Source organism: Hippoglossus hippoglossus, chromosome 24 (assembly GCF_009819705.1).
Source record: "Hippoglossus hippoglossus isolate fHipHip1 chromosome 24, fHipHip1.pri, whole genome shotgun sequence".
NCBI lineage: Eukaryota > Metazoa > Chordata > Actinopteri > Pleuronectiformes > Pleuronectidae > Hippoglossus > Hippoglossus hippoglossus.
In genome coordinates, this window is record NC_047174.1 from 10,108,045 (window position 1) to 10,120,549 (window position 12,505).

General features: G+C 41.4%; 1 protein-coding gene across 1 annotated transcript; it reads right to left on the reverse strand.

Annotated features, from left to right (window-relative positions):
- Positions 1–232: 232 nt before the first annotated feature.
- On the reverse strand, positions 233–11,064 carry znf513a (zinc finger protein 513a). The gene is given in 6 exon segments (XM_034580213.1): positions 233–1,989; positions 1,992–2,896; positions 3,101–3,859; positions 7,537–7,671; positions 9,157–9,293; positions 10,829–11,064. Coding segments are annotated over 5 exon segments (1,881 nt in total). The 5' UTR covers positions 9,197–9,293; positions 10,829–11,064; the 3' UTR covers positions 233–1,947.
- Positions 11,065–12,505: the final 1,441 nt, after the last annotated feature.

A 12,505-nucleotide genomic window follows, 5' to 3' on the forward strand; every position in this document is an offset into this window, starting at 1 on the left:
ATATAAAAGCAACACTCTTGTTTATTTGTAATAATCAGTTTGGTGATAATAACCTGTGGGTGTTATTGCTATGAACGACCCCTTTCACTTCACACAGTAATTTGACCTGTTGCTATTATATGCTATTTCCAGTTATATCCAGTATTTCCAGTACGTCATTCACGTTAATGTGATGATTCTTAAATTAGATGTCGAGTTTGTGCCAGTAAGAGAAATGAGAAGCAGCCTGATGTCGGACATTCAATGAAATGAATCCCATTTGTGTTTATTTGAAATTCCTCACTTAAGGCATTTATGAGACACTGCATAAGGACAAGAATGGACACTTGGGGGATGTAGGTTCTAATTGATGGGTTCGATGATGGTGTCATGGCAAATCGGCAACCTGAAAAATATCTCACTTGCATATAATAGTCATTCACAAATAGTCAAATTTAAATTATCGTTCTTCCCTATTGTTCCCATGGAAACTAAATGACACACCACACATTGAAAATGGCAAAAATAAAAAAGTCTAATTCTATATATTAACGTTTGCAAATCTAGCCTCGTATTACAGCCACATTAGAAAAATAAAACAACTATTACACACTCACATGCTTGCTAATAGTGTTATATATTTTTTCAAGTAAAAAACAAAAACAAAACATGAATGGGCTAATTTCACAGTCAATAGTAAATAGTAGGAGGAAGGTGATTCTACAGTCTGTCTCGAAAAAGACCCCCAAAAAGACACGTCCCCAAGTAAAGTTATATTTCTGATATGTAGCAGATTCGTGGGGGGGACTTATTTGAACATGCCCACGGATACGACTCCTGTCCCTCCTGAATCACAAATAAGACAGTGATGCTTTTTCCATCCCTCCAACTGAATCCTCAACGTGCCAACATGTCGCTGTGTGTATGATTGTGCTTTTCCCTTTAACCATACAACCAACTAAAATGCTTGTGCATGCAGTTTTAGTGTTAAAATGTTTTTTTTTGACAACATTCTTGTTTTCTTCACTTTTTATCCTGAGGGGTTTTGGCCCGAAATGAAAAAAAAAGAGACAATACAGTTAAAGTTGCAGGAGATTATTTAGCATCACAACCTCATTATTCAATATAGTTTTAACGGGTGTAAAACAATTCCAGTACTATTACACAGCACATTGCTCGTAGTACATACATTAGTAAATTCATCTGATGGCATGCCGTTACCAGAGCTGTGCCCCAATGCAAAGAGAAGCACAGTACTGGCTCTTTACGAGGACCCATCTTTTTTTAATGAAAGCTGCACTGTGTCGTCTTCTCATCGCAGATTTTAAAGTTGAGTTTTAAGATAAAATGAGCTCAACAGTCAAGCCATCTCTGTCATGTGATATGAGTGTTGTCAGAATTCTGTAAATCAGTTACATTCATGTCATTTAATTTGATTTTGGATACAAAACAAAACGTTTGACTTAAGCTTGGTGGCACTGACGACTTCGATAAAAACAGCAATGATCTTTTATTAAACAAATAAAAGAAACTACACGGTGCAACTTAACAGTTCCGGGGGGAAATTGTGCATGAGCTCCATGTACATGTATTCAGGAGTATTTGGTAGAACAGGATATGTGTTTTCTGTTAGAGGGGAACTGTTAAAATAAGCGCGCAGTAAAAGACAGAACCAGACACAGTGAAAAGACTTCGACAGTAAAGAACATCTGACATAAACACAGCGACAGAGGAGAAGACAAACTATGAACAGACTCATCCACCTTAATCCACTTAATCCAAAAGGCATCAGACAATTTGTTTTTCGTAATTGTGCGAGATTCTACAAATTAACAATTAGCAGCCTCTGAAGACGTCTGACGAAAACACTAAACGACCGACACACTAAAACAATATAAAGGCTCTGTGAGAATTGACAAAGAAACAATTGCTGGTAGCTTAGTTCTGCTGTGTTATATTTATACAATCTCAAGTTTGTAGCACGAGTGTATAGTCTGACCTCCCTCCCGAGACATATACTGCATATCAACTCCTGCTTCCTTTCTGTGAGTCTGGCCTCCGCCTCCCATCCCTTTCCCCACTTCGTCGTCTTCGTCGTGGCCGGTCATTGGAACCTTGACCCAGCCGTCCGTGGCCAGGCCGTGTTTCTTCTGGTGTCTCTTGTAATTGTCCCAGTGGCCAGTGGTGTAGCCGCACTCCTGACACTTGTACGGCTTTTCTCCCGTGTGCCGCAGCATGTGCCGCTTCAGGTTCATGCTCTGGTTGCAGCTGTAGCTGCACACGGCACACTGGAATGGTTTGGCGCCCGAGTGCACCCGCTGGTGGCGCTTCAGGTTGGCCAGGTTGCCGCAGGCGTAGTCGCACAAATGGCACTTGTAAGGTTTCTCGCCCGTGTGCACTCTGTGGTGACGCTTGAGGTTGTCGAAGTGCGCTGAGGCGTAGTCGCACTGTGGGCACTTGTACGGTTTCTCGCCGCTGTGAGTTTTCATGTGGCGTGCCAAGTGGTTGGGGTAGTGCGTGAGGAAGGGGCAGGCGGAGCAGGTGTACACCTTGTCGCTGCGCTCGCCGGGGCTGTTGGGAGACGACGAGCTGTCTTTAGTCAGCATTTCAAGGGTACACTTGGCACAAATCTGGGCTGAGGAGCCGTCCTCGTCCTCCAGGACAATGCCACACAAACGGCAAGTAAAGGGAAAAAGTGACGGGGGGAGGGTGGCACCGTCTGAAACGTCTCCCCTATTTGTCCTGTTTCCCTCAGTACCTGTGGTCGGCAGCACAGGCGGAGGCTGGTGGCTCGGAGCAGGGTTAGAGGGCGGGATGGGGGGTGGCGATGCCCCCTTTAAGCCATCGAAGGCCGACAGGAAGTCATTGTTCGGGGCTCCTAAATTCATGTTCGACGTCGGCCTTTCCACCTCTGAAACTTCACACAAAGACATATTATGTTATATTAGTTATAAATAGTAAAACTTTATATCTATAGCACTTATTTAAACAAGGTTACAAGCACAGAAAAAGAAATATAATATGAAAGAAAATAACAATGATTTCCTATATCTATAAAAGAGAATTGGTTGTAACAGCTGTGGTTATGGAGAACAGGTATCATGTATAAACGCATACATACCCTTTGCTGAAGCACCAGGCTCTTCTTCATCGGGTCTTTGCCCGGTCACATGCCTCTTCAGAATATTGGGGCCAGGGGGGGGTCTCGGCAGAGCATCCTGTCCCATCCCAGCAGAGGGCACGTGCATGCGCTGGTGCCTCTTCAGGTTGCCGAGGGAACTGCACGCAAAGGTGCAGCTGTCACATTTGTAAGGTTTCTCCCCGGTGTGGATGCGCAGGTGACGCTGCAGGTTCACCAGCTGGGCCGAGGCGTAAGTGCACAGGGGGCAGTTGTAGGGCTTCTCCCCGTTGTGGGTCTTCATGTGACGCTTCACATGATTGGCGTAACGCGAGGAGAAGCCGCAGAGGTGACATGAGTGCAGCTTGGCCAGTTTGTCCTCGGCTGACAGTCCTTTGTCACCCATCTCGTCGTCATCGAGCTGCGAGTGGGAGCCTGAGCGAATCCCGCTTATGCCGCCAAAGGGGGAGCAGAAGTCTGTGGCTTTAGCTTCCCTGGAGGCTTTGCAGCACCTAAGGCAATACGGACCGACGAGGTCTATGCCAGGTCCCAGAGGTTCATCGCGGAGCTGACCGCAGCCCCTGCAGGACAAGTACGGGGGAAAGCTGGGCTCCGACTGGGACCCTCTGCCCTCATCCTCCCGCCCGTTGTCCGTCGTGCTGCGAGAGTTGTCTGTTTCACTTTCCATGCTGAGCTGGCCGTAGGCAGGGCTCTCCTCATCACCCAGAGGATACACAGAGAAACCAATCTCAGCAGCTACCTCTGTGCAGGGAAGACAAACAGGGGGAAAATGATTCCAGACACTGCACACGTCTTCAGCCGAGACACTCAATCTAATCTCAGTGCTGCACAACTGAGAATGAAAAAAAACAGAGAGATAGTCGTGTACTACTACTCTCTAAAGGTTTATATTTGCAACCCTCCTGTCTCTCTGCATTATACAGTATGACCTTGATCAAACAGATACTCTCATTCAGATTCTCTTATGAAAAGTATAATAGTAGAGATAAGCACGGTACAGAGAGAAGACGCTCAACAAGCACCAGAGACATTTACAGATAAATCAGTCACATAGGGTCAAACACAAGAAGCAGATGTTCAGCACAAATTAATGGAAATCCTAAATTAGCAGTATTTTATAAATGAGAGGTTGGGGAACTGGTGACATGATTAAATAAAATGCCATTTCAAAAAACTGAGATAAGAAATCAAGTCAGAATTTAGAAAAGGCCATTCTAAAAATCATAATAGTTACACTGACATAAACAAATGAAGAAATGATTTACAATATTTCTAAGAAGTTGATACTGAAACATTCTGGACTACCACTCAAACAAATGCCAGTTAGGCTGTTTTATCGCATCACAAAAATGCAATTAAAACACCTCAAGGCACCGTCCAGTTCAAACCTTTGCAAAAACTCTCACTCAACTATTATAAACAAACAACCAGCCAAGAAAATGCATCCTCCTGAGCCCTAACTTCAGGACAGAGAATCTTTTCAGGGAAAAAAAACTAAGTAAGAAAAGTGATTTTCCAGAGAGAAGGTAACATTAGATACTCACAGCTCTTTTGAGGTTTTCAGAATAAAGAATAGAAAAACACTTTTTCCCAGCCGGTAGAAAGAAAAGCTTCGCAGGGTTCAAAAGACAGCGGAGGCTCTCCAGCTCCAGTGCGTCCCGGCGTCTGAGAGCGAAACAAGCCAGATGGAAAACCACCTTCTCTCTCAGATGCAGAGGCAGGATGTGAGGAAGGCGAGAGTCGAGGCTGCCCTTTTATCCTGCCCCATGGAAACCCCTCGTGGATGATTACCGTGCCTAATGATAATGATGATGACTATAATGGTGAGGCTGCCGCTGATGATGATGATGATGATGATGAGGGTAGATGATGATGATGATGATGATGATGATGATGATGATGATGATGATGATGATGATGAGGGTAGATGATGATGATGATGATGATGATGATGATGATGTTGAGGGGAAATGATAATGGCAGTGGGGTTGTGGGAGCAGAGGCAGCAGATGATGATGATGATGATGATAAATAAATGCCCTCTTATAATGGTGTCCTTGATGGTAATGGTCCTATTTTTTATTACCCTCATACAATAATGGTGTCTCAGCTCCTTTCTCTACTTTTCCGTTTTTTCAGATCACTCTCTCTGACAAAGAGGCATGCTGGGGAAATACGAGCTGGTGGAGCCGTCTCTCATACTGCCGCACAGAGGGGCTACTCTTCATCACAGAGAGAGCCAGCGGTGAATGTCCTCTCTGCAGTGCAACCGCTTCACAAATGAAGCCACAGCTCTACTTCCCTTCATTCCACGTCCTCGTGGTAATGGACCGGAAGTGAAAACGAGGGCTTACACACTAAAAGATGATGCTATTGCCCTTTCACCGAGCAATTGTAGGACAGGATTGAAATGCACTATAATGGGCCAGGATGTGTTCCTCCCATTCCCATTTATTGTATAATCAATAGACACACATTTGCAATATGTGGGATAACATGTCCATGAAATATACCAACAAATAACAATAAGCAGAGGAGCAAACATGCAACATTCATTAACAGAGAAACACCACAAGTGAATGGACTTTAAAGCCTACAATCATTTAAGTTTTCATTAAATTAAACCTTATTTTGTATGAGCAGTGTTCTGCAATAACCATTCAAGGTAATTCAGTTATGTTTTTGTCTGCGTTGTTAGCAGGACTGAGCAACAACTACTCAACAGATTTACATGAGATTTTGTGGAGGATGACCTCAGGATGAACCCAATAACTGTTGGTTTGGATCCAGATCAGGGGGCGTATCCTGGATTTGTTTTTCTACTTGCTTTAAAATTGTGAGATTTCCCAGATTTTTCATGATTTCTCATGATGAAAAACATCTGGCCTGTTTAGGGGTCTGCTATTTATGAGTGTGTTCAATTTGGTGCAGATCCAAATAGAAAATCTGGATCTAGTGAATTTAGATGTGGTTTCCTTGGCGGAGGTGTGCTAGTTACATTCTATATTTATTTATCCATATAGTAGATTTCAATGTTATTACAGTGCTACTGGCAGTGAGTCAGTGTCTGGCTGGCTCCATTTTGTCTACAGAATCTGCCAGTGAGGGATTTCCAGGACACAATGCAGCACGTAATCCAGCATTGCTGTAATTTTAGTAAAATGCCAATAGCTTCACTGTTTACTGCTGATGCGTGACACTCCATCAGCTAATTAACGCTAATGCCAAAATGAACATTTCCTACAGCTTATCGTTTCATTTAAAAAATGTGCAACTGGTGGCTTTTATTGTGAAACAGTCACAGGAAACAATGTATGTATCACAAGGTTAAGCCCTGATCACGATCTATAAAAAAAATGCTTTGACAAAGCAAGACACAAACGCAAATGTTTTGTCTGTGGAGCAGCTTATAACGTTGCAGGGTTTAATGGAACAAGCAGGAGCAGCCACAGCGAGCTGTTTAATGAAGTGCTGCAGGCAACAGGTTGAAAACCAGATTGTGGTTGTGATAGAACAACATGAGTTTGCTTAGCTAAACTAAAGACAGATACACACGTTGTGCCTCTGCTGTATTTCAGACAAGGTAGAACCAGTTGGTGTTTTCTGTTAAAGCAACGCTATGCAACTTTCTTACCTTAAAAAAGAAGCTTAACAACTATTTTGATTAGGCACTGACTTGGAATAGGGAGAATAGTGTCACTTTCATTTCCACACCTCACACTGAACGTTTGTTCTTGCTCTATGTAACATTGGTGAGCAGGTACGATCTCCTGTGAGGAGTGTGGAGCTGACTGGTAGTCACAGCTTTAGTTGTCAGAATCAGGGCCAGCAAGTTAGAGAGTAATGCTGAACTGTAGATCAGTTAAACTGAGTTGGAAGTCATTCAAAACCAGCGTTTATCTCCAATATTCCGCGAGGAAACATTTAAAATATCACATATTCTACACAGAGTTTGGTGTGTTTGTTACAGCTCAGGAAGCCAGGGATCATGGGTAAAATCCACCGTTCAGTTGTGTGTGTGAGTGGGACTACACAGCCAACACTTTGATAGGCTTTCTTTTTCTATATGAAAACCACTTATTCTCTCAGACACAGACCCCAACAGAATCTATCACCACACATGGCTGCAGAGGGCGCTGTTGCTCAGTAAAAGTTGCATAGCATTGTTTTTAACTGCACTTGCTGTTACCATGGCAACCACAGTTGTTGCCGGATTAAACGGGACTGAATTTCCAATGAACTTTAAATGTTCAATGTGTAGAATTTAGTGACAGCAGAGAAGTTGGACATTACAACCACCTGAGTACTCGTCCCCTCACCCTCTCATTTCAAGCACGTTGTAGAGAACCTTCAACCAAACACACGCTTTAAAGCTTTAAACACTGGATTATTGAAAAAAAGAAAAGCTGATTACAAACCTGAGAACTTTTCCAGGCCTAAAATCTTGTTGTCATGATCAGGATCACCAAACTCAAGGTCTTGTCCGAGAAGGAAGTCTGTGTCTAACGAGAGGTTTCCAGGAGCTTCAGTGGTTACAGCATCTTCAGAATCCACTATAGTTATAGAAAAGAGCCAATAAACATAATTAAAATCATTAATATCACTTCGCTAACAGTTATAAAAAAAATAGTTATTTATTAATACATTTTGCATGAAAACTTTAATCTTTAATATTGTTGGCAGGGAAAAAGCAGAAAGCATATTTTCTAAGAAAAAAAACAACACTGAAGCAACTGGAGTTACTGTGTTGGGATACAACACAATGAGATGTGGCTTGGTGGGGATATTTTTAGTCAAAATGATTTAGTAACCCCCTAATCCTGAACCCTAACCTCTAATTAACCTGTAGTTAATAGCCTAACATGTTTAATATATTTGGTCTACTTATTAAAAAAAATCACAATCTTGATTTCTTAGTCTTAAAACAAATTATGACAGACAAAGCATTAAGTGCCAACATCAAGCTTAGCTGAAAGAGGTTTATGATAATGAGAATGCTGCTTTAACCCACTGCAGATTACTCAGAGAGGGAAAGGACATAACTCTTCTCTTTTTATGTAAAAGAGCAATTTCATGAGCAAAAACAAATGAACCACTAACTGATGACAAATTGAACTGTTTTACCGCAGCTAAAGCTAATGACGCCTGAAACATCAAATTGGCCTCTCAAGCTTGATGGAATCAAAACAACTATCACACAGCTGTCACTCCGCCATCAGGCCAAGTCAAGGACACAGTCAGGCTCAGCCCCTTTCAGGCAAATCCTTATATACCAGCCTCATGCTGCCATCTACTGGTTGTTTTAGTGTCTGACATTTAATGACAATAATATTCATGAGGATGCAGGATGTTTGTTCTCACAGAGCCACACCTCTTATTAGATTAATGTGTGGTTATTTAACAGCTCAGACAATTACAATCCTGCTATTAAATGCTGGGCCGAGGGAATGGGATTACATTACTTGAAAAAACTATTACCGCAAATAGGAACACAAGCATGAATCACAGTAGTGAGTCATGATGATTACATCTCCTTAGCCAATTTGTTGTGGGTTGGTGAAGATAGAAAGTATTCAAACAAATACCATCCTTGAACTTATATGTGAGCATGGATTTCTCACCCTGGTGAGAGGTTGCAGGGTCTGTAGCATATGAACTCCACATGTAGCGACTTAAACTGGTAGTATTTTCTATTTAATTTCAAAGCAGATATATCTTCGAGACAGATTCCAATGCAATAAAGAAAGGAATTTGCTCATAACGAGAAGTTGTAACTGTGTTTATAGAAATTAGATAACTCAAAACATGACTTCCTACGCAACAGTGTGTCGGTATGATGCACATGAAACACTTCCAAGCACTCAGTCAACAATGACTGGTGCCCCGATGTGGAGAGAATAACAGGAAACACATGGTAATCATTCAGGCCAGCATTCACATGAAGTAATCACTGTTAGATGAGTTATTGTTTCAGCGGCTCGGTTATGCTTTGACCTAGAAGTTTGAAAACAACAACAACCTGTGAACACAACACTTACACTTGACTGGCTGTGGATTCTGCTGTTTTTTTCTTGGCATCTTCCAGTCAGCCTCTCTCTGTTTTGCAGCGCCTTCTTGCAGACTTCGACAACCATCAGCTCATTCTCGTGTGTTTGGAGGATATTCTGTAGTTGTACTACAGATGCAAGACAGAAGACAGGACGTTAGATGAAGATAGGGATGCATATAACAATAAATAAAAATAAAAAAACATTAGTATGCAGATTCTTTTGCACTATTCACTGTTACTTTGTTTAAAAAAATTGAATTTCTTAAAAAGATACTGTCTCATTAACAATTCAAAACCAATACAGATACAATTTTCTATCAATTGGGGACTAAGAAGAGGAAAATACTTGAGAATCTGTGGCATTCTTCCTTAAAAAACGATACAAATACTATAAAAATGGTGGTTATATCGTTATTATAGACACGACTAAGCCACCAGACAAGCTATAGGAGGACATTTCATGATATCAAAAGCAAGAACAAACTCAATCAAATGCAGAGTTATGTTTAGAGCTGTGCATGAATGGACTTTACGTCCAAGAGACGTCGCACAAGAAAACAGAAAAAATGTAGTTTCAGAATCTTATGTTGAGTGAATTCTGTACAAATGTAGCCGTCAGTGGTATAATAATGCTTTTTCATATATGTGATAGTTGTATTGTAAGAGGTTTGTCGAGTATGTGTGAATGTGTGTCTCTCTAAGTGTGTTACTGTGTGCGTGTGTCTGTGAGTGAGTGTAGTCTTGTGCTATTATGTTATGACGTAGGTTGTAATGACATTATTGTCAAATGTAAAGCTTTTGTGGACCCGAGGAAGAATAGCCGATGGGGGATCTTACTAACCGACTAGACTGAAATATTAGGTGATCAACTTGTATCATTTCAGACCTCAAATCAAATCAAAACAAAACAGATGGCAGTGATCACACTGTTTTCTGGATTTGATCGAGTACCCATTGTTCTGGACAACAAGACTACAGTGGTGGTGTCATCTAAATAAAACCACTGCTCATAAACAGTGAATAACAGATAAGTTGTCATAACTGTAGTGTAACGTGGGTGGGTGTTTTTAGCTATTTCACCCTGTATTTAAATTAAACATCTCACAGCTCCTTATTAATCACTTACAGCAGATCCATTGTGTGCTACAGTGAAGCTTAATGGGGCTATATTTGCATAAAAAAGTAATTAACACGCTGCAACAAAGCATTTCGCACAAATACACTGATTCGGACGAGATCTCTCACGGCTAACAGACAGTGCGGGACACACGTGTCACTGTGGCGGTGGGAGCTGGTGGTTTTTCACACTGTAAACAAACAGGAAACCCACAGTTAACCACCGGGCTACCTTAACAAAATGGCTAACACATTAGACAGAGAGCAATCAAGCGAGTCAGCTTCACACAGACGTGTCTTCGTGTAGCCCCGCTTGGCTAGCTAATGTCGCCGCTGCACAACAGGACGTGTCAGCTGCGTCTGTGGAAAAGTGCGTGAGCTGGTGCGGGGCTCGCCACGACCCCAGCGCGGGGAACGACTGACCAGTGGCATCTTCAGGGGGGGGGGGGGTGGAAGAACCAGCCGCGGGTGTGCACGTTAACCTGCAGCTACGTTAGCCGAGCGGCTAATGTCAACTTCACCGCTTAGCTCTCATGCTAACTCACCTAAAAAACGTAAATATTCCTGTGGGCGGAGGTGGTGTCTGTGGTCGGTGAACGCGCCATCGGCTGCGGAGTGTGTGTCCTCACATGAACGACGCCGGGAGATCCGCCATTTCTTCATGAGCCGCGGTGACAAAGAAAGGCAATTAATGCTATTTTTCATAACTTAATTGATTTTCTCGTTCGCCCGCGATCCAGCTGCAGCGGCGCCGCCACGTCCGGTCCCGGCCCTTCAGAGTAAGAGCGACAAAGCTAATGTCATACAAATAATAATAACTTTATTTATAAAAGCAAGAAACGCAAACATAAGAGAAATGACAATCAGCAGGGTGCAATGTGACAAGGGGACCAGACACGCATGTTCAGGTGGTGGTAAACAAGGTAGTGTTCACATTAAATGAATAAATGTGGAGCTGTGTTAGACAGGGTCAATAATTCTGGGATGTAGCTAATATGAATGTCATAAAACTTAAATTCAGCCCATAACTGCGCATATTATAAAGCTAATACTGACTGAATGCTGGTTTATTCTCATGGAATAATTGTTGATTTGTAAAATTTTAATCGTTATAAGAAACACTTGAATATGTATTAATCAACTCAAATTGAATTTTATTTGGATCTTGACTAAGTATTTGTTTCAGTGGTCTCAATGTAAATATAGGAAAAAAATTGTTCGCAAAACCAAACGTTTCTACAGAAGACAACAGCTGGAAAGTAATTATCTCACCTTGTTTACTTAAAGAACCTCATTTAAGTACTTTACTGAAGGTATTGTTTTATTTTATAAGTATGTAAAAAAGTTACTAACAGTGGTTTACTTATTTTTATTAGATTCCTTCCAGCCCTGCTGCTTTTATTCTGAAGACCTGAGGTGCTCACAGGACGCTGTATTGTTGTTGGAGATTTGAACCTTGATTCTGTTGTAAACATCTCTGTTCCGTCTGTTGGGTGTTTCCGCTTCCGAAAATAATTTCCGGTTGCTGTGCCGCACTGAATCATGGTACTTATAGTTCTTAGAGATAATAACAGAAATGTCCTTGTTATGCTCTTGGTTAGTGATTTTTTTTTTTTTTTTTTACAGTTCTGGGGCTGTGTGTCTGTATTTAAAAAATTTTTTTAAAAAAGTCATAGAATGAAATGAAATGTTACGATAGACTAATACAGTTGTGGGCTGAGCAAATGATGATTTAGCAAACCTATAGCCTAAAACATTAAAATAGAAAAAATATTTCTCTGTTTTGTGGCATTTTACCTCAGGATTGCATCTACATTTTACAACAGGAATAAAACATTATTACCAAAAATCTATATTTTCCTCAGAAAGCATTTATTCCCTCCTATACAGTTACAATAACAACAACAGTATAAAACACTGTATACAACAATTACACTTACAGTTTAGTAAACATGACTTCAAACGACCTCAGGATTACCTTAAACATTTACAGGTTTTTCCATCGTGTACTTTTATAACATATATCCACAGCTTTAAAGTGTGTTTCTGTCTGTTCTATTTTCATCAACATAATCAGGGCAGTGTTTGTTTCAGTGTGAGCACTCAGAGTCTCGGGAGCTTCAGGAGACCCCGAGGAACAGGAAGTGTAACAGAAGACACGTCATCTCCCTGTAATGAGCACTGGATCAACATCATGTACATTTTTCATATTAAATCAATGT